This window comes from Amblyraja radiata, chromosome 10 (genome assembly GCF_010909765.2).
Source record: "Amblyraja radiata isolate CabotCenter1 chromosome 10, sAmbRad1.1.pri, whole genome shotgun sequence".
In the NCBI taxonomy this organism is placed as follows: Eukaryota; Metazoa; Chordata; class Chondrichthyes; order Rajiformes; family Rajidae; genus Amblyraja; species Amblyraja radiata.
Window position 1 is genome coordinate 33,132,919 of NC_045965.1, and position 25,251 is coordinate 33,158,169.

General features: G+C 40.1%; 1 protein-coding gene across 1 annotated transcript in view; it reads right to left on the reverse strand.

Moving 5' to 3' along the window:
- Positions 1 to 25,251, reverse strand: part of LOC116978123 — a 279,728-nt gene that overhangs the window by 103,867 nt on the left and 150,610 nt on the right. Inside the window, exon 4 of the mRNA XM_033029145.1 lies at positions 3,383 to 3,481. Within this exon, the coding sequence (XP_032885036.1) occupies positions 3,383 to 3,481 (99 nt within the window). The remainder of the gene's footprint in view (positions 1 to 3,382; positions 3,482 to 25,251) is intronic.

The following is a 25,251-nucleotide window of genomic DNA, read 5'->3' on the forward strand; positions in this document are numbered from 1 at the left end:
AAAGCTAAAAAATGGTTAATTCTTGAGTGGCTGTCAATCACCCGATCTAAACTCAATTGAGCATGCCTTTTATATGTTGAACAGAAAACTGAAGGGGACTAGCCCCCAAAACAATACAGGCCTGGCAGACCATCACCAGAGAAGACACCCAGCAACTGGTGATGTCCATGAATCGCAGACTTCAACCTGTCATTGCATGTAAAGGATATGCAACAAAATACTAAACATGACTACATTCATTTACATGACATTGCTGTGTCCCAAACATTATGGTGCCCTGAAATGGGTGGACTATGTATAAACACTGCTGTAATTTCTACACGGTGAAACCAAAATGTATAAAAATGGCCTTTATTAAAATCTGACAACGTGCACTTTAACCACATGTGATTTTTTTCAATTACAAATCTCAAATTGTGGAGCACAGAGACAAATAATCAAATAAAGGGTCTTTGTCCCAAACATTATGGAGGGCCTCTTTTACGTACCTCTTTCTTGGCACACTGTTTAAGGTGCACTGTATGTTTGAGGCATTGCTGTTAAATGCCTATTGCATCCCTCAGAACAAGTTTGTCTGATACACTGTAAAAATGTTAAATATGAGTAGCTTGAGTTAACTGTCTCTTTCAATGCAGTTTTCTTTATTGTCAGGTAATTGACATAAATGGCTGAAAATCACAGCCAAGATTAATAAAAACATAATAACTACACATCAAGTAAAGATATCACAAAGTCTTCAAAGCAAGTTTAAAATACCTTTGTTTGTAAACGAGCAGCGGATAAAATATATCAAATAATACATTGACTTCAATGTTAGGGCTGAAGTTATTGAATTATTGATCTCAGTTAAGGGTAGGATAACAAATTTGCACAAACACTAAAATAGCATTTGGCTCCAGACTCTTACTCCTTTCAGTAGAGGGAGAGTGCCACCATATCTACTTTGGTCCCACTGATGTGAAGGAGGCCACAGTACTTTGGTTAACAAACTGTAACCCTCAACTGCTGTAAATGGTCATGCCTTAATATACACATTTAACAGGTTTCTGTTTGTGTTGGCATCTAACACCACTTTGTGAATGTGACAAGTGAGGAAACACAACAGTAATGCATGTGTTTTTTCAAATCACTTGCATTTACATTATAGCCATAATAATACTTTATTGTGAGCCAAAGTGTGGCCTTTTTAAACGATTAGGTGCTTCCTCCAGCTCCCTTCTCCTTCACAAAGTAGTTGCTACAGCAACTTCACCCACCGCAAGCAATCAGAGATAACAGCATGAGGGCTGTCCTAGTTTTGAACAGTTAGCTGTGTCCCACTGGTGGTGAGCTCATTCATTTCTCTGTGACACAGATACATTTAGAATCGAGACTGGAGTCTAAAATTGTCCCTGGAACTGTGAAGCATTTGTCTGGCCAATGATGCTTGTTAAAATGTGGTGTATGCAACTCCTTAAATAGGTTACCCACATACAGCACACCTGATGGAAGACGGAAGCAAGAATTCAAATACATTTTATTGTTATGGGCAAAGAATTATTCAACAAAGAATAACTAAGGAAATATTTAAAGCTAAACATGGATCCATTTTATGAATATCTCATGATCATCATTTTTTTAATTTCTCAATTAAGTAGGTTTTTTTTCATGTTATTTTATGCTCAAAAATGAGAGAAATTTAGGAGCAGTGGGTAAATGGGAACAACCAAAATAGTATAAATCAACATAATCAATGTTCAGATTTTAGCAAGGAAGCAAAGAAAGGAAGGATATTGAATCGAAAACCCGGCAAATTTTGACAAATCTTGTAGTGGCCCAGATTCATCACCCAGAATACACAACAGTGGCATAACATCAAGGCCAAGCTATACATAGAAACATAGAAAATAGCTGCAGGAGTAGGCCATTCGTCCCTTCGAGCCTGATCCGCCATTCAATATGATCATGGCTGATCATCCAACTCAGTATCCTGTACCTGCTTTCTCTCCATACCCCCTGATCCCTTTAGCCACAAGGGCCACATCTAACTCCCTCTTAAATATAGCCAATGAACTGGCTTCAATTACATTCTGTGGCATAGAATTCCAGAGATTCACCACTCTCTGTGTAAAAAATGTTTTTCTCATCTCAGTCCTAAAAGATTTCCCCTTTATCCTTAAACTGTGACCCCTTGTTCTGGACTTCCCCAACATCGGGAACAATCTTCCTGCATCTAGCCTGTCCAACCCCTTAAGAATTTTGTAAGTTTCTATAAGATCCCCCCTCAATCTTCTAAATTCTAGCGAGTACAAACCGAGTCTATCCAGTCTTTTGAACAATTTGGATAAACTAGTACAATCATTTCAGGGATATTGAAAAAAATATTTTCTCATTTCAATTCAATATTTACTTTACAGCAAAACAGTTTTTTACATTCTTAAACTTTATTATGCACAATCATTTTTTTTTCTCAGATTTCATAATTTCACATGGATTTAAATTATCAGTCGATCTATGCAACTAGTTTATTGTGTGCACATGGTGACAGCATATGTGTGTGTGTGTATATATGTGTGTTAGTGTATATGTATGCGTGTGTGTGTTAGTGTATGTATGTGTGTGTGTGTGTGTGCGCGCAAGTGTGCACATGCACACATTTTGCAAGACAGAACCTGAACAAAGTTGTGATAAAATCTGGCGAAAATTATCAACTGACCCAATGTACACCAATAAAAGTTAATCTAAAGGGTTACTTTCAAATACTGTAGGACTAAAATAAATTCATACATAAACTTTTCTGCTCAGCAAAGAAAAGGAAGATTCCTAATTATATTCCTACTTTTCTAAATTGGATTATATTTAAGAAACTCTCCTGAACTAATTCATTTCTTTGTACAAATTGCAACAAGAATAATTATTTGTACATATCGTAACAAAAATAATGTACAATAATGCACTGTGATGCCAGCTAACGATAACATGTCAATTCTGCAAAATCATTTGTAGATGCTCAGACATTCAATAATCAGTACATCGGGGATGCTGCCTGTCCCACTGAGTTATTCCAGAATTTTGTGTCTATCTTTGATTTAAACCAGCATCTGCAGTTCCTTCCTACTAAACTAATTTAGCACTGTTTTATGAAATACTTTGGATTGTACTGACCCTTTAAACTGTTAGGGATCACATAATCATTTCCTGTATACCCACTTTAATCGTGTGTCACCATTTGGCAATTGGAGCATGCTTGTAGAATGATGGTTACAAGCTGAATGTTTTTCTTTGAAGGAAAATGCAAGCAGCTCCTCTCAGGAATCACACTTCACTCACCCTTATGTCCCAAAATATTCAGGACTCCAAGCTAGAAATAATTTTAAAAAGTCAGATTTTGCTGGAAACTTACTCCTGTCTTTTCATCAAATATTTTTATGCCTCCAAATGAAATGGTCAGAAAGATTCGTTGTTTGTGTTCTCCTTTCGAGCGTGCTGCAGCTGCAATTCCCTGTTGGGGGTAAAATAACATAAAGTAAGTGTCAATGAGAAAAAGCAAAGTTCAATCAAGCAGATCTTGGGTTTACATCTTACCAAGCACAGAAACATAACAAAAACACCACAGACTTCTGTCATTATTTCCTGTGTAGTTCAATTGATTCATGTATTCTGGTCCAATTATATTGCAGTTTTCATGTTGAAATGGAACAGTTTTCATTTGGTGTCAGAGCAAACCCCGGGGAATGAAATAACAGAACATCACATTTGGGCAGGCAGTAAATGTTATTCTCAAAGAGGTCATCTCATGTCAGTTCATCTCCGGGAAGCTTAAAAAATAAAATGTCTTATATTTTGTAAACAGGTTACTTGTGATCTTGGATAATAAACAGTAATGTTGTGATAATGAAAACAAGAACAAAATACGTTTATTTAGCACTTTATCACATCTTTCAGAATATAGTTTTCCACAATGGCTTACTTCAAAGTGCACTAAATGTTACACTCACAATGGCGTGCACAAAATCCCATATGACTAACAACCAATTAATTTGTTTCATTATCAATTGAGGAGAGGAGGTCAGAAGAATTGCGCGATGAAGCTTAACCAGTTAGCCCAATGATACTAATTGCCACGTACCTAGGACCGTAAAATGCTTTGTTTTGCATACAACCTGGTAAATTCTTGGTAAAACCCAGTAAAAACTTAGGACTTGGTTTACGTACATACAAAATAGAAGCAACATTAGGTCATTTGACCCCTCTTGCTTGCTTTGCCATTCCATAAGATCACAGCTGATCTTTTACCTCAACATCATATTGCTGTGAAAAAATGCATAACCATTGACTCCCTCAAATATATAAAAATCTATCAATCTCTATCTTGAATATACTCAGACTCTGAGCTGCCACGGCCCTCTTGGGAAGAGAATTATATATGTTCCCCACTGTGTGCAGAGGATTTTATCCTGTTGCTGGCTCCTTATTTTGAAACTGTGACTGCTGTTTATAAAGGATGGTATTTTGCAGTATCTACACTACTGTGCATATCAATGAAATCTCCTCTTACTCATTTAAACACCTGAGAGCACAGACCTTGGCTGTTTAATCCCACTTTGCACAACAAGGAATCAATATGATGAAATTTGACTGCACTCCTCGCTCCCATGTCTATCCTTCCTTAGGTAGGGAGTCCAGAGTGGCACATCGTTCCAGAGTGACACAGCATCCACATAACTGGAGCAAGATGTCTCTATTCCTGTATTCACATTTTCTTGCACAAAAGGCCAACGTGCTATTTGTCTTCATTACTGCTGCAGGTTAACTTTCAGTGACTCATGTACAAGGACACCTGGTCCCTCAAAACACCAACACCTTTCATTCTTTCAAATTTAAAATATATTTTGTGTTACTATTTTTTTCTCCCAGAGGAGATGTCCTCATTTAAAAAAATATTATATTCCATTTGACATGTCCTCATTTACCCGATCTCTTCTCACCTCTCTGCATCCTCCTTATAATCTATAATTGCCACATGGCTATATATCACCAGCAACCTTGGCTAAATCACACCTGGTTTCCTGATTCAAACCATTAATATAGATTCTGAACAGCTGGGTCTCCAGCACCAGCATCCACTATTCACTGCCTCCTAACCTGAAAATAACACCTTTATTCCTACACTATGTTTTCTGTAACCAATCCTCAATTAAGGCCAGTATATTACCCCCATCATGGTGTGCTTTAATTTTGCTTAATAATCTCTTGTGCATTACCATAGGCCTGCTGAAATTTCAAATTCATCTTATCAATTGCTTTTTCGCTAACTATTTTGTTAATTACGACTTCAAACAATTTAGACAGATTTGTTAAATGTGTATTCACTTTCATCAATCCGCATTGACTTTGCCCAATCCTAGTTATTATTTTACCAACATTAAAGATCTTAGTGCCTCACTATTGCACTAAATCATCAACCTTCACTAGTGCTCAGTTCACTGGGAGACATTCCCTCTGTCATTTGTTCAAATCTCATTTCAAATATTCACAGCTGTGGCAAGGAACCTCAACGATCAGCATGTTGATATGTCAGAAAAAATATAGTGATATGCATTCAGGAGAAAAACAAAGTTGATGTTGAATAATTTAACGATCAGCCAAGAGAACCATTTATTTCCTCAACAACAATATTAGCATTGTGATCTGTCTTTTCCTTTGTCACCTATTTATGCAACGTTATTTCTTTTGATGATTGATTCTTTACTTGTATGAAAAGTGAAGAAAATGACCAAAGATTGAAGTCCAATTGCACGACTGGGTAGAAATTATTCTCTGAACACAAACAGCCAATTCTCTTTTCGTCTTAGGTCATGTCCCCGATAAAGAGGATGGTGATATGATCTGCTTTGGTAAACTATGCCATGTCTATTCAGGCTGAGCATGTGTGATAGTTCAGAAAGGATCGCCTTGACACAAAGCAAGGACATAAAAGGATTTACCACTGCTGTACCTGTTAGCTCTTAATTTTGCTGTACATTAAAATGAACAGGGATAATCAATGAGCTGACAAGCAGACAAACAGAAAGCCCCATTCAGTCCAACTGAATAAAATTAACCTTCTGTTAAAAGCTTGGCATCAACCCAGTGTAAGAGGGTATGAAATGAAGGAAATTCAATAATATTATAATTGGTCTTCAAAATATAAATGGTTTACAAATTGGACCGTCTCCAACATAGGTGCCTTGCCACCATGTACTCTATATGATTTTGGTGGTACAATAAGCATGTTTAATGAAACCAGGTACAGGACGTCCATCTACGAGGTGTGCATGCCATATTTCTATCTAATTGTATAGCGCCAGGCGCAGCTGCATTTCTCTACCACCTTTCATAGTTATCCATGGATAAAGTGCAGAAAATGAGTGAATAAAAGAGGTTGCTTACTTATCATCTGTGTATTATCTTATATTTTCTTGAGGAAACACCCTCAAGGCCATAAAGATTGAGGGTGCAGTATAGAGATTAATTTCAAACGCCTGTAATGGGTAACAGCACCTGACATTTTATTTATTTTTTGTTTAGTTTAAAGATACAGCTCGGAATCCGCACCAACCAGCGATTCCCACACACAAACACTACCCTAAACACACTAGGGACAATTTACACTTATACCAAGCCAATTTACCTACAAACCTGTATGGGAGAGTGGGAGGAAACCGAAGATCTCAGAGAAAACCCATGCGGTCACGGGGAGAACATACAAACTCCGTACAGACAGCACCCGTAGTCAGGATCGAACCCAGGTTTCTGGTGCTACAAGCACTGTAAGACAGCAACTCTACCGCTGCACTACCATGCCACCCTTGCACCAAAATCTGGTGGAACCAAAGAAAACTAAAAGGAAATGAGTAGCATTTCATTAAGACCTATCTCTGTACAGAGTAGGATGCGATTGTCATCTGTGCACTAACTGCAATCATAATTGCGCCAGAGTTTTGAACTGATTTCTGCTCAAACTCATCTGCATACCTCTATAACGCAGCACGACCTGGCAGCATTTTTGGAAATAATTACTTATTTGTGTACTCTTGCCATTTAAAAATATTCATAGATCAAATGCAGAAGTTACCTTATTAAACCAAACAGGATTCTGTGAGGCACAAAGTGCTGGAGTAACTCAGAGGGTCGGGCTGAGGAGAACATGGGCAAATTACGTTTTGGATCAGGACCATATTCCGTCTGATCAATTTGAAGAAGGGTCTCGACCCGAAACATTTCCTATCCATGTTTTCCAGAGATATTGCCCGATCTGCTTTGTCACTCCAGCACTTTGTGTCTTTTTTGGTAAACCAGCATCTGCAGCTCCCTGTATCTCAAGATTCAGAGGGATTGAAAGGGTGGGTATCCAACACGCTGGAGATTGGGGAACAAGGGGGCATAGACTCACGATAAAAGATTGTATACTTAGTATTGTAATAAGAATTTTTTTTTATTCAGAGGATTGCAAATCTTTGAAATTATCTATCACAAAGGGCTGTAGTGTTGTCTTGAGTACGATCAAAGCTGTGATTGTCTAAGCACAATAACAGCAGTTAGTCTGAAAATAGACACAAAATGCTGGAGTAACTCAGCGGGACAGGCAGCATCTCTGGAGAGAAGGATGAGTGACATTTCGGGTCGAGACCCTTCTTTTGACTAGTTAGGGATAAGGGAAACGAGAGGGAAAGACGAAGATGTAGAGTGATAAAGAACAATGAATGAAAGACATGCAAAAAAGTAACAATGATAAAGGAAACAGGCCATTGTTAGTTGTTTGTTGGGTGAAAATGAGAAGCTGGTGCAACTTGGGTGGGGGAGGGATAGAGTGGGAGGGAATGCCAGGGTTACTTGAAGTTAGAGAAATCAATATTCATATCACTGGGCTGCAACCAGCCCAAGCGAAATATGATGCAGCAGTTAGTCATACAGGCCCAGTAACCCTGGTTCAATCCTGATCTTGGGTGCTGTTTGTGGACATTCCCCTTGGTGCTCCAGTTTATTCCCAATTCCTAAAGACAAGCTGGAAGTTTAAATGACCACTGTACATTGCTCCTAGTATAGGCGGGTGAGAATCAGGGAGGACTTGACAGAGACATGAGTGAGAAAGACCCACAGAGATAAACAGTGGGAGAATGAGATTGACGTTCTATGGGCTGCATAGGCTGGGTGGGCTGAATGGCCTTCTTCTATGCTGTACGAAAATATGAGATATGAAATGCAATCATGGTTACCAAGGGAATAGAAACATAGACATAGAAACATAGAAAATAGGTGCAGGAGTAGGCCATTCATCCCTTCGAGCCTGCACCGCCATTCAATATGATCATGGCTGATCATCCAACTCAGTATCCTGTACCTGCCTTCTCTCCATACCCCCTGATACCTTTAGCCACAAGGGCCACATCTAACTCCCTCTTAAATATAGCCAATGAACTGGCCTCAACTACCTTCTGTGGCAGAGAAATCCAGAGATTCACCACTCTCTGTGTGAAAAATTAGATATGGTGAACTGAACAAGGTACATGCTCAACCATGGCACAGTCTTCAGAGGATACACAATCTTCTCCAGCTGCTAATGCTTTTGATCTCACGAGTGGTGCAATTTTATGTGTATAGATGAAAACAGGGAGAACACAAAATCAAGCGATTGTGATGCTTGTCTCTAACTATGCAAAACCATTTTCTAGTTTAATTGGTGTATGTCAGTCAGTTTCTATAAGGCCCACAAACAATTGCAGTTAGAGGAAAAGTAGCACTTTGATTAATTTATAATAGCCAAAAATATCTCAATTTTCTATTGTTTGGGCTACGTAGTTCAACTGCCATCCACTACTTAATTACAAGAGCTGACATATTTTACAAAAATGTTCAATTTTTGAAACATAAATCTCAATGATAGGAAATAGAATTCACATTGGAATTTAAACCTTCAAAAGAAAAGCATTATTAATTTCTGGATTTTGTCATGAAACTGGATTGTCACATTAATACTACATGTGAAATACATTACTGAAATCGAATGTTGTTCCAATTTGCACTTTGACATTTTAATTCAATTTGTTTCATCAAACTAATATAGTTCCTATTTATCTGTGTTACCCTGACAATTCAAATAAGCAATCAACTTATATTTTGTCTTTGAGCTATGCAGACACTGTAGATTGCTACCAATTGACCAGAGGTCGCAGATAGATCCTGCATTTATTTCTCCCTGTCTGCACAATACCTGAGGAATATAGATATTGAATAAAATGAATACAGCAAAAGTAACCTCATTTAAAAGGCTCATGTTTTCATTGGATGAATAATTGCCAGGAATTACTTTTTATTCTCCCTTTGAAAAATGATGTGAATTATTGGCTTATGAGGTAAAAATAATTAAAAATCAGGTTGAGCAATAATGAGACTCAATCTCTCCAGAGATGGTAATCTGTTTCCAAGAAAATGTAATATTGACAGCATGCTTAAGTAGCAGGTCGATGCCATACAAATTGTTAGGATACAACACTAAGGATTCACCAGTTATAGCCATGCTGGCAGATGACAAACGTGTGCCTCAGGATGTACAGGCAAATGGAATGTAGGGCCTTTGTCAATGGCAAATAACTCATCTGTGCCTCTTAGAAAGAGTTCCATAGAACTTCCTATCTGTGGAATAAAGGAAAACCTTTGATAGACACAAAATGCTGGAGTAACTCAGCAGGACAGGCAGCTTCTGGAGAGAAGGAATGGGTGATGCTTTGGGTCAAAACCCTTCTTCAAGCCCTTCTTCCAAAGGAAAAACTTTGTTATGTATTCATTGATATCAGGGATATAGATTTAAGTTTATCTGAAAAATTGAGACTTTAGATGCATGAAGTATCAGCCTAAGTCACATTCTCAACTTCTGATTGTGTTTGGAGTCGGGATCTACTGAATCGGGGACAAGGGTTGAACCCTTGGGTTGGTTGTGTCACATCATTAGTGTGCAGCTATTTGAGTAATAAACCACCTGAATAACGGGCAGGCTATATTTAGCTCCTTCGTTCATTTTGAATCCCATTGAAAGTACTTAGAGACCAAATGACTGATGACTATTTTTCATTAGACCATATCCATGGTGTGGTGTTCAGATGTTTGGAACAGTTTGTGTGGTGAGTGAAGCAAATGTGGTGGTTCCTCTGTGGATATGAGGTCAGGTTTTGTCAGGGCAAGGGATAGTCCCAATAGACAAGTTATTATTCCACTTGATGCAACAAAACTAATTACACAAAATTACTAATTCCAACCATCCTCTTTCTTATTGTGATGAGAAATGGTTAAAACCCCAGCATTACCATTAAAGGGGGTTTTAACCATATTCCTGACAAATTTCTAACAATGTAGGAAAATTTCCAACGAAATTTAACACCCTAAAAAGGGGACTACTGTTAGGTGCAGACCCCAAGTGATTTGGTGCCACAGTGGCACAGCGAGTAGAACAGTTTCCTCACAGTGCCAGAGACACACCTTCAATCCTAACCTTGGGGTCTGTCTGTGTAGCGTTTGAACATTCACCCAATGACCATATGGATTTAGTTTGGTTGCTTTGGTTTGCTCCCACATTGTAAAGACATGGTAAGTTAGTTGGCCATTGTAAATTGTCCCTGATGTGTACATGAGAGGTTGATTCTGAGGGAAGTTGAGGAGAATGTGGAGAAAATAAAAAAATAGATGAAGGCAGAATTAGTGTAAATAGGTAGTTGTTGGTCAGCATAGAGTTGGTAGGCCATGGGCCTGTTTTCCTTATTGTATCACTCCATGACTTTATGCTGATTGTTCATCCATGGCTGGTGCAGGTCTGTGAATTTGTTGAACTTGAACAAACTGGAAAGAAAAGTTCATGCAATATGTAAAAATGCCAAATATTATATAAATTGTCCCAATACATAAAATGTGCACCAGAAAATCATCAGTCATAGGTGCAGAATTAGGCCATTTGGCTAATTAAGTTTGCTCTGCTTTTCAACCATGGCAACCATTTAACCCCATCCTCCTGCCTCCTTCCTATAACCTTTGATACCCCTGATCAAGAACCTATCAATCTCTGCTTCAAAAATAACCAATGACTTGGCCTCCACAGATTTCTATAGCAATTAATTCCACAGATTCAACACCGCCTGGCTAAAGAAGTTCCTCCTCATTTCCACTCTCAAGGTACGTCCTTATACTCTTCCACTACTGTAGACATCCTTTCCACATCCACTGTCTAGGCCTTTCATTATTCGATAGGTTTCAATAAGATTGCCCCTCATCCTTCTAAGCTCCAGTGAGTACAGGCCCAGAGCCATCAAATGCTCCTCAAATGTTAACCCAATCATCCCGTAAACCTCTCTGGACCCTCTCCAAAGCCAGCACATCCTTCCTCAGACATGGAGCCCAAAACTGTTCTCGATATTCCAAACATGGCCTGACCAGCATCTTATACATCCTTGCTCACATAGCTTTGGAATATGTCGAACATTCTTAATATCAGTTACAGTTTAATTGGTACTCCTCATCAAGAGTCAAGAGTCAAGAGAGTTTTACTGTCATGTGTCTCAGATAGGACAATGAAATTCTTGCTTGCTGCAGCACAACAGAATATTGTAAGCATAATACAGAACAGTTCAGTGTGTCTATATACCATAGACCGTATATCATATCATATCATATAACTATTAAAACTCTCTTCGTTAGTTTGTTTGTTTGTTTGGTTGGTTGTCAGTCATATCTCCTCCAAAACCCGACGCGGTAACGGAGAAATTTTTACATATTCCGGTAGAGATTTACCTCATGAATTAAAAAATCTCCTCATCTGAAAATTTGGTTAATTATTTCCCGAGTTTTTTACTAAAATTGTTTTAAAATATAACAGAGTCCGAAGCGAGCTGCATGACGTCACAATGCCTCACGACCAGCTGCGCAGACATTTCAATGCACAGCCAGTTACGTGGATTGAAGCCCGTGAACACGTGATCAAGTCGTCCAGCGCACTCTGCTGGGCTTCTTGAAGTTCAACTACATGGTGGTGGAGGTCGTTATTGCAGAAAGAACAAGCAAGTTCTGCAGATCCCGAGGTCACTGGAGGTCACCGAAGGTCACCGGCTTGCTTTTGAAGAACTCGCCCGGCCACGCCGCTCGCAAGACCTTTCAAAGCACTTCATCACCACAGACTTTAGTGCCACTGGTCGACAGTCATTGAGGCACGTCACCTTGCTCTTCTTAGGCACCGGTATTATTGATGCCCTTTTAAAGCAGGTGGGAACCTCAGACCTCAGAAGTGAGAGGTTGAAAATGTCCGCAAAAACTCCAGCCAGTTGGTCCACACACGTTTTTAGAACAAGATCTAGCTAATTATAAAATTACATTAACTTTCTCCTTTCTTTGCAGAACATTGCATTAAAGAAAATTAATTATATATTTGCAGCATTCTATGGTTTTACACTATGACTACAAGCCAAAATTATACTCTGTCCAATGTCATGCCAGTAAGGTTAACATTTCAGAAGCCTGAATCAATAACTAAGGTTGGTCACTTCTTATCTATGCTCATCTTCTTTTCCCTATCTGAACACGGCTGCTCGATTGGTGGGTGCAGATGTCTACATGGCAGAAGATAGACACAAAATGCTGGAGTAACTCAGAGGGACAGGCAGCATCTCTGGAGAGGAGGAATGAGTGACGTTTCAGGTCGAGGTCCTTCTTCAGACTATATGGCTATCTGTCTTCATTTGGCCTGGCCTGTACATCCTCAGGTACTCGTATTAAGTGAATGCTCCCTTTGATATTTAAACGGATATGGCATTGTGTCAGTTCTTTGTAGCAGGTGCAGCTGCTCTTGGCTGGCGGTTGGCAATAGACGGAACTGATGGGATTTCTGTGGGAGGGAAATGAATTGTGCCCCGAATACTTGTGCTTCCTGTTCAAATGGCAGTGAAATAATTCCTTTTTAATGTTCAGAAAGGCTGCAGCCAGTGTGAGTAACACCAAAGATTAATTGAAAAGTCAACATTGCAGTGAGAGGACGTTGCTTACTGGTGATATTTCTGCAGAAATCATAGCTTTAGCTGCCTCGTGAGAATATGAAGTAGAGGCGCAGCATAACGCCTGATGCTGGGAGACAGTAAGGTGCAGAAAGTGAATGGGGTAGATAGGAACTGCTAATGCTGGTTTAAATCGAAGAATGATAGCATTTGTGTCTATCTATAGAGAGTGAATGGGGTCAGGTGGGCTGAGTTGCAGACACAACAGGTAGCAGGTGAAGGCAGCAGTGTCTGTTGATAGACACAAACTGCTGGGGTAACTCAGCAGGTGAGACGACATCTCTGGAGAAAAGGAATAGGTTTACATTTCAGGTCGCGACCCTCCTTCTTCTTCAGAGTCTGTCCTGTGAACAAGGAATGGACACTGCATGAAGATAGCCAAACTTCCCAATGTGGTATTGGCTTTGCCATCTTGTCATTTATCTTTACCAGCATCCAACCATCTGATAGGCACTGCCACAGGCTGATAGGGTCACTTTGGCCCCAGTGCTTACACCAGATGGATCTTTCTGATCCCACAGATAGATCACATTCCTGCCTTTGGTCAGCTTGCAGTCAATTGCCACAAATTCCTCCACGTTGGTTAGCCCTCAGAAAATACTATGACAGCATAATCCATTTAAAGTTGACTGCTTTCCCGGTGCTATACTAATTAATTTTGGCCAGAGTATCCACCGTGAGAAAATCCACCGTAATTCTACATGTCAGTGATGCTAGGCTTCTTAAAATCTTTGAACTAAACTTCTCAAAGAGACATCAGAATACAGTGAGAATACAGCTGATTAAGTCCACTACCTCTTTCAAAGAGCAATACATTTAGTCTCACACCTGCTCATATTCTCAAGTTCACTAGTTATAGGGGTAGAATTAGACCATTCGGACAATCGAGTCTATTCCGTGTTTTCAATCATGGCTGATCTATACCTCCTAATCCCGTTTTCCAGGCTTCTCCCCATAACCCTTGACACCTGTTCTAATCAAGAATTTGTCTTTCTCTGCCTTAAAAACATCTACTGACTTGGCCTCCACAGCCCTCTGTGGCAATGAGTTCCACAGATTAACGACCCTCTGCCTATATTTTGCATGCTTGAATGCTTTTCCCCCCCCACAGTCTGATTACATGACTCCCTTCTGAAGTCCATGGTGGAATCTCTATGTCTAAATCAGCGTTTCTCAACCGGGTTCCCCAGAACACTAGGGTTACGTGAAAGGTCGCTAGGGGTTCCGAGAGAAATAGTGATAAATAGGCTAATCATATGTAAATGCATTTTTGAGATATTTTAGTGTTTAATTTTATATTCGTAGTTTTGTTATACATGTACGGCATATTTAGTGACGTCTATTTAGCATATTTAGCGACTTCATATTCAGCGACGTCTATAAGGTGCCTTTAGTGGTCAGTGGACAGGAGCTGTACGCAAAGTTCCTCATGCTCAAAGATGAAAGTACTCATGAAAAGCCATTTCTTTCACCATTCTTTTTCATTCCTTTTCCAAAATACATCCTCTTTGGCTCAACAACTTTTCCTTCATTTTTGTGATCATGCAGATCTATTCATGTCATCAATGCAAAAGTTTAAGATTCACAAAGTTAAAAATATTTTTGAGTGATCTATTGTCATGTTTGGCCTCAGCTTTGCATTTATCCTCTGTTACCAAATAAGGCGGAGTTGTGGTCACAGTTGTGGTCAAATGAGACACGGTACAGTGGGTTTGTGGCTCAATATGTCTGGATCGAGTTGTCAGTGGAGTGGGCCATTGGAGGCCCTGCAGCAGCCTGGGGTTTGATTGGATCAGGCAGCACTCTAAGAGGGCCAGCGTGCAGATTGGATGCAGCCTGCATTGGCACCGAATGGAGCAGTGGTGGAGGACACCAACAGCATCTCCTGACCAGGCTGACCACTGCAGATCCAACCCAGTGCCACCGCCAGGACAATGAGCCTTGTTGGCCAGGATAACCATCTCCATTTTTACCAACTTTGAACTCGAAGGATAAAAGATAGGGCGCTGGAAATGTGGCAACTCTTGTGCACTGCCTCATTGCATTCAACTATGCAATGCACTCTTGTATTTAATTCTGTATTGTACAATTTTTACTGAACTGCATGGAAAAAAAGGAATTTCACTGTACCTAGAAACATGTGACAATACAGTAGCATTGATTCCCTCCAGCATCGGTGCACAGTGTCAGCAGTACGTACCATCTAGAAAAGGTCCTTATCTAAGCTACTCCAATAGAACCTACCAAATCTGCAGCCTATACCACCAACCAGGCAGCAGATGTATGGGAACCCCCATCAATGCATAGTCCCCTCTAGGATTGATAAAGATGGGAGCACTTGATACAACATGAAGTAGCAAAAGCAGGAAGGTACAGGACTGACTTACCTCATTTAGTGCTGCTCTGAGAAGAGCAGTTTTCCCAAGAATGGCCAATGATGGTCACGCTCAGGACAACATAGTCCTCGTTTCCTAACCATGCTCTGAAAGGAGTGTTACACTCTGCACTCCACTGATCCAGAAACGGATTCAGTGCTGCAAAGGTGGCCCACATCCAAATGTCCCAGTTTAATATCTGGAGGGATGTGACCCAGAAATAGTTCTCATCACATTTCATGCTAGAAAACTGATTAATAACTGCATGACACTTTTCTCAATGTTACGCAATTGAGAATGGTTCTGAGAATAGATTCCCCAACAAGTCCTGAGCATAACTGCCTGCAACACTAGCAAAATCTGGGCCACTATGAAACTATTTTAAAAATCTTCATATAGTTCTGAAATTTTAGTTATTGTATTACAGAATAAGCTTAATTTTGTTTGTGGGCATGTGGCGTGTGCTTGTTTGGAGCCCACTGCCAATGATATGTGCCTATGGAGAGACATCTGCATGTGGTTTACTCTCCAGGCCATTTGCTTGGCTCAGAGGAAGTCCAGATGGCCTAATGGAGACCAGCAGTCTGTAGGTTGTGATAGCATCCAAAGTCCTTGGGGCTGACAAATACAGATGAAGAAATCCACCTGTCAGTCGTCCAAATACTTTCCCAGATTTCGGTCAATCCTCAATGGGAAAGCATTGGCAAATACTTGCAGGGAAATCAGAAATAACACAGGCCTCTGCCAGTATTTCTCCAACTTATGCTGTTGGCTGTGGAAAAGTTTGTGATTGCAGATGTCAATACTATATAATGTAGTTCGGAAATTAGTTTCTCAACAGAGCTGATCATGTGGTTGATGCTGTTATTAATTTGGTGATCGCTTGGCAAAGATGACTTGACGAGTGAAGTTGATGTTAACTGTGATAACAAAGGAATCACAGGTAGCAATAAAACCATAGTTATTTGCCGAACTGAGAGTTGCTATTTGACCTTCTGAGGACATTTCATTTCAAAGATAATCCAACTGTTTGCCTTCGCTCTTAATCCTTTGCTTAAGGAAACACATTTGATATCTGAGTTACATTTTATGATTAAGCATATCATATTTTCAACAAATATCTGCTTGAAGAAATTACTCCTGTCTTATTTCTACACTTGCTAAAGTGACAATTTAAAATTAACGGTAACAGATGAGGTTAGAATCCTGAACAAAACAGGCATAGAGTCATAGATTCATACAGCATGGAGACAGACCCTTCGACCCAACATGCCCAGGTCAACCAAAAATGCCCCATCTGTACCAGTCCCACCTACTTGCGTTTGGCCAATATCCCTCCAAACATATCTTATCCATGTACTTGTCTAAATACTTTTTAATTGTTGGGAGAGTACCAGCTTTACCACCTCTGGAAGCTCGTTCCATACACCCACCACCCTTTGTGTAAAAATGTTACCCCCGAGGTTCCTATTAAATCTTTCCCCCCTCACCTTAAACCTATGTCCTCTGGTTCTGGATTCCCCTACTCTGGGAAAAACACTCATTTACCCACTCTATTCCTCTCATGATTTTGCTCAAGATCACCCCCTCATCCTCCTGCACTCTAAGGAATAAAGTCCTAGCCTCCTCAACCTCACCCTTTAGCTCAGACCATTGAGTCTTGTCAACATCCTCATTGGGCCTAGCACCAAAGCCTGAAGCATACCTAGACACAGGCCTCCAGTCCACACCAACACCCTCTGCTTAATTCCTTAACCCTCTATCCATTCAGTTATCTCTCCTTGGATCCCATGCAATCTAACCTTCAAGAGCAGCCACCCATGCGGAACCTTATTGAGTGCCTTGCTGAAATCCATATTTCATGCGTCTTCAGCTCTGCCCTCATCAACCTTTTGTTCACATCTTCAAAAAACAATCAGATTTGTGAGACATGACCTCCCATGCACTAAATGATGCTGACTATCCCTAATTAGCCCTTATCGATTTAAATGAATGTATATCTTATCCCTTAGAATACTCTCTAGTAATTGAGGATAGACGTAAAAAGCTGGAGTAACTCAGCGGGACAGGCAGCATCTCTGGAGAGAAGGAATGGGTGACGTTTCTTCAGGCTGAAGAAGGGTCTCGACCCGAAACTTCACCCATTCCTTCTCTCCAGAGATGCTGACTGTCCCGCTGAGTTATTCTAGCTCTTTGTGTCTTTCTTCAGTGTAAACCAGCATCTACAGTTCCTTCCTACCCTCTCGAGTAACTTTCTGGCCACAGATATTAGGCTCAAATCTGAACCCGAAGAAGAATCCAGACCTGAAATTTTCCTCCATGATGCTGCCTGACTCACTTAATTCCTCCAGCAGTTTGTTTTTTCCTCAGCATTCCAGCACCTGCAGTTTTTTCGGTGTCTCTGTTTTACTGTTGATTGGAATTGCTTGCTACATTATGTTGTCAATGATCATTCTACATTGAGGTGCCCAAAATCTCTTTCACTGAGGTCTGGCAAATTGTACCGATTTCCTAGTTCAAATTCTCTTTAGGTTTCAGCTGATGATTTCATAATCCTGAGTTTTACCAGCAGAATCCAGGCGGCTCAAGATTCATCTATTGAGTTGAATGTTGCAACATGCAGAGCTGAGGCAGCTTAATAGAGTCTGCAAGAACTCTTCATGGTCTATCTATAATTGAGCTTTCAATATAATAGGAGTCATAGTGATACAGTGTAGAAACAGGCCCTTCGGCCCAATCTGCGCATGTCAGCCAACATGTCCCAGCTACACTAGTCCCAGCTACACTAGTCCCACCTACCTGCGTTTGGCCCATGTCCCTCTAAACCTGTCCTATCCATGTACCTGTCTAATTGTTTCTTGAATGTTGCGATAGTCCCTGCCTCAACTACCTCCATACACCCAGCACTCCTTAAATAAACATAGGAAACCAATGAGGATGATATATTAAAACATGCACATTTTTATGGGGCAATACTAGAATGATGTTTCCCATCGCTGATGTCTAGCACCAGGAGGCGTAGTCCCAAAACATGGGTTCAGTCATTCAGGACTGCGAGGAGTAAGGAAATTCTTCATTTGCTGAATATATTCCTGACAGAGATCTGTAGGTTTTTGGATATTGCAGGGTGTGAAGAATTTTCACAGTTAATCCAGGATAGAGGAGCTAAAGTCAGTTGCGATCTTATTGTATAGTCAAGCCATCACGAGGACCCCACCCGTGTCTAATTTTTATATTTGAGAAACAGAGAGAGAAACACGGATATATAGATTACACAAAGAAACACACATTTTGTCACAGATGAGATTTGAATAACTGGATTATAACTGGATTGTAAAAACCTGGTTTATAATTCTTTCTATTTTGAACACATATGTTACTTTGGCTATTTCCCAGTCACAACATGCCCACCTAAGGAGTGAAAAGACATGGCACTAGTCTTTATTATCTCTGCTCTGACTTCATTCCAACAGCTTAGCATGCATGAATTATCCATCCTGAGCTCTGCTAATTATCTTTCAAAATCAACTTCCATCCTAGAGTTACCTTTAATAATTGCTCCACATTATTATCTGGTGCATCTAAACTCACTTCTATCTTCACTTTAAAAGCTGACACATCATATTAATTTACTAACTCCTGCATACCTTCTTTCTCATCTAGATGTACTCTTTCAACTTAGAGCTGTCATATCATCGCTTTAATTATTTCTTCAGTATGCCTGCAAGAGCCCTTAATATTTGCTTTTACAATATCTGTAAACCTTTCTAATCTAGCTGCCAACAGAGAATCATGCATCCACACTGACTCTGTTTAACATATAATAGCAGTGTTGCTCGGTATAATAGCTTGTTTACTCAAGGTCACATTACAGAATTTCAAAAAGACCACCTCATTAATTAAACTCTTTAGAGAAATGCTATTTTTTTGTAGCTTCTCTCTGAGGAGAAGTGGTAATTGTAACAATGGGAGTTGGGAGACACAGGACGATGTGATTTAAAACACCATTTACTTGCATCAGAACTTGCATTTTATTTCAAAGATAGACACAAAAACCTGGAGAAATTCAGCTGGTCAGATAGCATCTCTGGCGATACTGTCTGATTCGCTGAGTTACTCCAGCTTTTTGCATCTATCTTTGCATTTAAAACAGCATCTGCAGTTCCTTCCTGTGCATTGCATTTTGTTTCAGCTGGCACTAACACAAGAAGGAAATTTGGGAAGAGACTCAGATAATCTAATACATATTTATCTGGAAGTGTATACCCACCGCAAAAATCTTATTCTTTAACACAAACTGACAATTTACAGCCTGGTCTAAGTGCCCAAAGCAATAGTTAGTGAAGTGGAATGTTACGGGGGGGGAATCATTTTTTTTAGAGATACAGTGTGTAAACGGTTCTTCGGCCCACCGAGTCCCCACCGACCAGCGATCCCCACACATTAGCACTATCCTACATACACCAGGGACAATTTTACACTTATACCAAACCAATTAACCTACAAACCTAAGATAGACACAAAAAGCTGGAGTAACTCAGCGGGACAGACAGCATCTCTGGAGAGAAGGTATGAGTGACGTTTCGGGTCGAGACCCTTCTCCAGACTCTATCCTTGGTTTAAATCAGCCTCTGAGTTTCCTTCCAACACAAACTCTCTTTCAATGTCAGCAGGCCAAAGGAGCTAGTCACTGGCTCCAGATCACTCTATATACATGTCCCACAGTGCTGAAATTCAGAAGGTCGAGCTTCAAGATCCAGGGCGAAAATATCACAAATAATTTGTCCTGGTCCAATCACATTGACGATACGGCCACAAAAGCAGACAAAACCACTATTTCAGATGATGAAAAACATTCTGCAGGACTCCAATGAAGTATTGATTTCCGTAGATGCATCGTAAAAGCATTAGGTCAGGATACATCACAATTTGGTTTGGCAATTCCTCTGCCCAAGTCAGCAAGAAATTGCAGTTCTCTTTGCACCACTTGTGCCTGTATGGTGTGCTGGTATTCATGCATCCAGTTATTTATGGTTCTATGGTATGTGTTGTCTGCACATAAAACAACTTTTTTCAATGTACCTCAGTACATGTGACAATAATAAACGTATACCAATATCAATTTAATGTTACCAACATTGTCAAAGCCAATATTGCAATGCCAGGTATCAAGTTTGATGAAGTTTGTTCAGTTCCTATGTTCTATCTAGACTGAATGCAATTTAAAATGATGCTACCATTTAAAAACAAGTAGCCACAAGGGAAACACTTCTTGCAGTCTTGATATAAAGGCTATTAATCATTTTAAACCTGTGTTCAGACTTCTTAAATCTAAAAGGTGTATATGGCCGAAAAAAGTAAGGTAAAAACCTTGGGTGGTAAAATAATTATCGAGCTATGAAATGAATAGGGAGATGCAACTAGGAACCCCCAGTTAATGATTGGAAAAATGGAAGCATTGTTCTCCAGGACGTTCCATTGATTATAGCATTGGAGCCTGCCTGGCAGGAGATGGCAGTAGAGACAACACTGTGTGCAGGAATTGAGAACAGAAGCTGCACAGATATAATCATATAACAGTGACAAAGAGCTGGTCACATATGCGTGTCAGTCAAGGACAGATGCGCGTCAGTCAGCCCAAATGATCATGTAAAACGATCCCACATACACTCTTCCAATTCCTTCCATGTTGCTTTAGCACAGCACTTATTCAGGCAACCACCAGAACATGCAAGATGAATCACATTAATTGTGCGGCATTTAATTCCACAAAAGCACTCTTCACTATGTACCCTCTGGTGGAATTCAAAGCAAAAGAAGACAGGGATGCTTGCAGTGGAGACCCTCCAATTTGTCTCTTCCCATGTGATACATGTATAAGCATTGACTCGGAGCATGTGTAGATCATCCTGATGTGGAAGGTGTTAGGGGGAAAGCAATGAAGAAAGTGCTGATTTGTCAGCTCAGGGCAGCACAGTGGCGCAATGCTAGATGTGCTGCCTTACAGCACCAGAGACCCGAGTTCGATCCTGACTGTAGTTGCAGACTGTACGGAGTTTGTATGTTATCCCTGTGACTGCGTGGGTTTTCTCCGGGTACTCTGGTTTCCTCCCACACTCCAAAAATGTACAGGTTTGTCGGTTAATTGGCTTCTGTAAATTGTAAATTGTCCCCAGTATGTAGGATAATGCTAGTGCATGGCGTGATCACTGGTTGGTGCAGACTCAGTGGGCCGAAAGGCCTGTTTCCACGTTATATCTCTAAAGTTTATAGACTAAAGACAGAATTTTCTCATAGTTTAGTTAAAGCTGATGTCAAATTTTCAGCTGACTCCATATGACTAAGAGATTTAGTACCAATCACTGCAAGATAAAGTTGACAGGGTCTGATTAGTAACAATGGTACAAATGATGCTTTTAACATAAAAGCAGATGAGGGCAAGATGATTCTGATTATTTCTTAAGACAACACTTTATTTCTACCCTCATCAAAATAGTGATTGAAGAACTTTCATGCCAGTTCCCAGAATTAATTATAACTTGAATTTCCAACATTATTAAACTGCCACTTGCAATTTCTTATAAAAGCTTTCATTGAAAACATTCCTTTTTAATCAATGCTCACCAAGTCTCTATTCCTAAGTACCTATCTGAGAGTTCACTAACAGTCTTTGACTTTTTTTATAGGCTTCACGCTGTGCATTGTAAGGAGAAAGAAAAATTACTAATTAAGCAAAAAATAAATTCAAGCAAAAATGTAATAGGTAACAGATGTGAAGCGTTGTGAATATGAAGCATTGTAACAGGTTATTGTTCAACTCATGCTCACTCCAAACAGATGAAAACATTTCAGGCCAGTTTGAAATGTCTAGGAAGAAATGCAGATGCTGGTTTACACCGACGATAGACACAAATGCTGAAGTAACTCAGTGGGACAGGCAGCATCACTGAATGAATGAATGAATACGTTTATTGGCCAAATATGTACACATACAAGGAATTTGCCTTGGTGCTTTACTCGCAGGCAACAACACGACATACAGTAAACAATTAAGAATAAAACATGAAACATTAAAACATTAAGAACAAAACACCATAGTTTAAACATGTGAATGAAACAAAATACCAGAGCAAAAGGAGGCTACAGACATTTGGTTATTGAGTAGAGCTACGACTCATGAAAAAAGCTGTTTTTATGTCTGGCTGTGGCGGCTTTGATAATCCGGAGTCACCTTCCAGAGGGAAGAGCTTCAAAGAGTTTGTGGCCAGGGTGAGAGGGGTCAGAGATGATCTTACCCGTTCACTTCCTGGCCCTTGCAGTGTAGAAGTAATGGGTGACATTTTGGGTCGAGACCTTTCTTCAGACTGAGAGTCATGGGAGATGGAGGCACAGAGATATAGAAGGGTAAGGTGTGAAAACAAGACATCAAAGGGGATATCTACACGTACTTAATACAAGTGGATTTGGGGCACATTTTTCATTTCCTCTCAAATCTGTTTCATTCTTGCACTGCCCTCCTTAGTGACAATACGGTAACTACACTATGCTGATGGCTACCACACACTTGGTGCAAACGCCATGCTCAGACCCAGATACTAGAAAACCATTTGCTACCCCTAATCAACTGGCTGGCTCCACTGTACATTTGATAGTAGCAACTTCTCAATTTGGGGTGAAATGCCAATTTAAAAAATAAATACATTCAGAAAGGAAAAACAGGGCAGTCATTAGTACTGTCAATGAGAGACAGTCATTGATATTTTGTACACCAACAGTTTGGGTCGAGTCAAACCTAAGACAGGTAAGGTTTTTTAAAATTTGTTGGCCCAAGGTGTCATCATTGTTTTGGCCCAAACATGGATGCAGAAACCAAATGCTAGAGGAAGGTTAGAATTATAAACAATAGACAAACAATGGAAATAGACAATAGGGGCAGGGGTAGGCCCTTCGAGCCAGCACCGCCATTCACTGTGATCATGGCTGATCATCCACAATCAATACCCCGTTCCTGCCTTCTCCCCATGTTCCTTGACTGCTATCTATAAGAGCTCTATCTAATTCTCTCTTGTTAGCTATTATCAACATCAACTATTATCATTAAGGGGGTACTGTGATGCAGCTGGTAGAGCTAATCTCTCAGTGCCAGAAACCCAGGTTTGATCCTGACCTCAGGTGCTGTTTGTGTGGGGTTTGCGCGTTCTCTCTGTGACTGTGTGGATTACCTTCGGGTGCTCCTGTTTTCTCCCACATCCTATGGGTGTGTTAATTGGAATCTGTACAATGCTCCTGGTGTGGATGTGAACTTTGGATACCAGAATTAGCGTGAATGATGATTGATGTTCCGCGTGTATCCGGTCAAGAAGGGCTTGTTTCCATGCTGGCTCTTCCAATCAATCAAAGAAGCACCAAGGACCACAATCACATCTAAGATCATTCATCAGGTGAAAAAAACAATGCCTCATCATATCTGACCATGCAAGATGACCATGAGTGTTTGAAACAAATGTGGCTCTGAAGATATCCTCGGCCCAACCATCTCCAGCTCTTTATCATTGATCATCTCACCATTGCAAAGCAGGAGTGACAATATTGCCTCATAATTCTATAGCACACCATCATTTATTATTCTTCAGGCAATTAATGTTTGATTTATAGAAACACTAATCCCAGAAGAAAGGCAGATAGATTGTCGTTCTTAAGATGATTTTTAGGATGCTTGACTTATACTAGACCTGGCTAATGTAGTTAGCTTGGTTAGTGCACAATGTACAGATCTTGCCACCATACTACATGAAGGATGTGACAACACTAGAAAAGCTACAGAGCAGACTGCCAAGGAAGTTGCCAGCACTGGTGAATTATAACTACAGGGAAAGACTCACAAGGCTAGGGTTCTATTTCTCAGAATAGACTGAGGCAATTTAAACAAGGGCTGTACATTACAAGGGGCATGGGTGGGCTCAATAGGAAGGGCCTCCTTTCCTCGCGGGGGTGGTGACTTGGTAAAGGCCAAAGCTTTTTGTTCACCCAACATGTAGTGGGGGTTCTAGAGCTCACTGCCTGAATGATCACTAGAGGCATAAACTCTTATCACATATATAAAGCACCTGAGTAACTTGAAGTGCTATATTCCTGAAGCTATAGATCAAGAGCTAGAAACTATGAGCATTATAAATAGCTCCGTAAGTGAGCAGCATGCACATGATGGGCTGAATAACCTTCTTCTGGGCAAAATTTGATGAATCTGTGTGCAAAGGAATTCTTTCCATTAAACACAGGATCAAATAACCACTTCATTGGCTCAAAATTGGCAAATACAGTTTCGCACTGATCACCTCTAACTATAAAGGAGACAGTTACATACCATTTACCTTCAAGAAACGCCTCTTTGCTGATTTTTCCACCATCAATACTTTGTTCAGTACGTGCCTAAGAGAAGTATTTTGAACTAAACAATGTTGTTGTGTTGTGTTATTGTTCTCAATGGAATACAAATTATTTTGAGTGAAAACCTTATGGTGCAGCTGACTATTGATTTAATTTGCATTGATTTAAACTATACTCCTTAACTGACTAAAAGGTTGTGCATTCCTGTGACTTATAATTAGTTCCACTGCAAATCCCCCAACTGCCATCATCTTATCTCCATTGCTGTGAGGCACTTTTTTTTGATTTTACATTCTCTTTGCAGGCTGTTGCATCTATCTATCTATATACTATTATCTATTATACTAAAACTATCTTGTTTGTTTCTATGTGTGCATGTGTGCGTGCATGCCTGTTTGTGATCTCTGGTTCAGTAATGTTGTCAAATTACTCAAAATCGG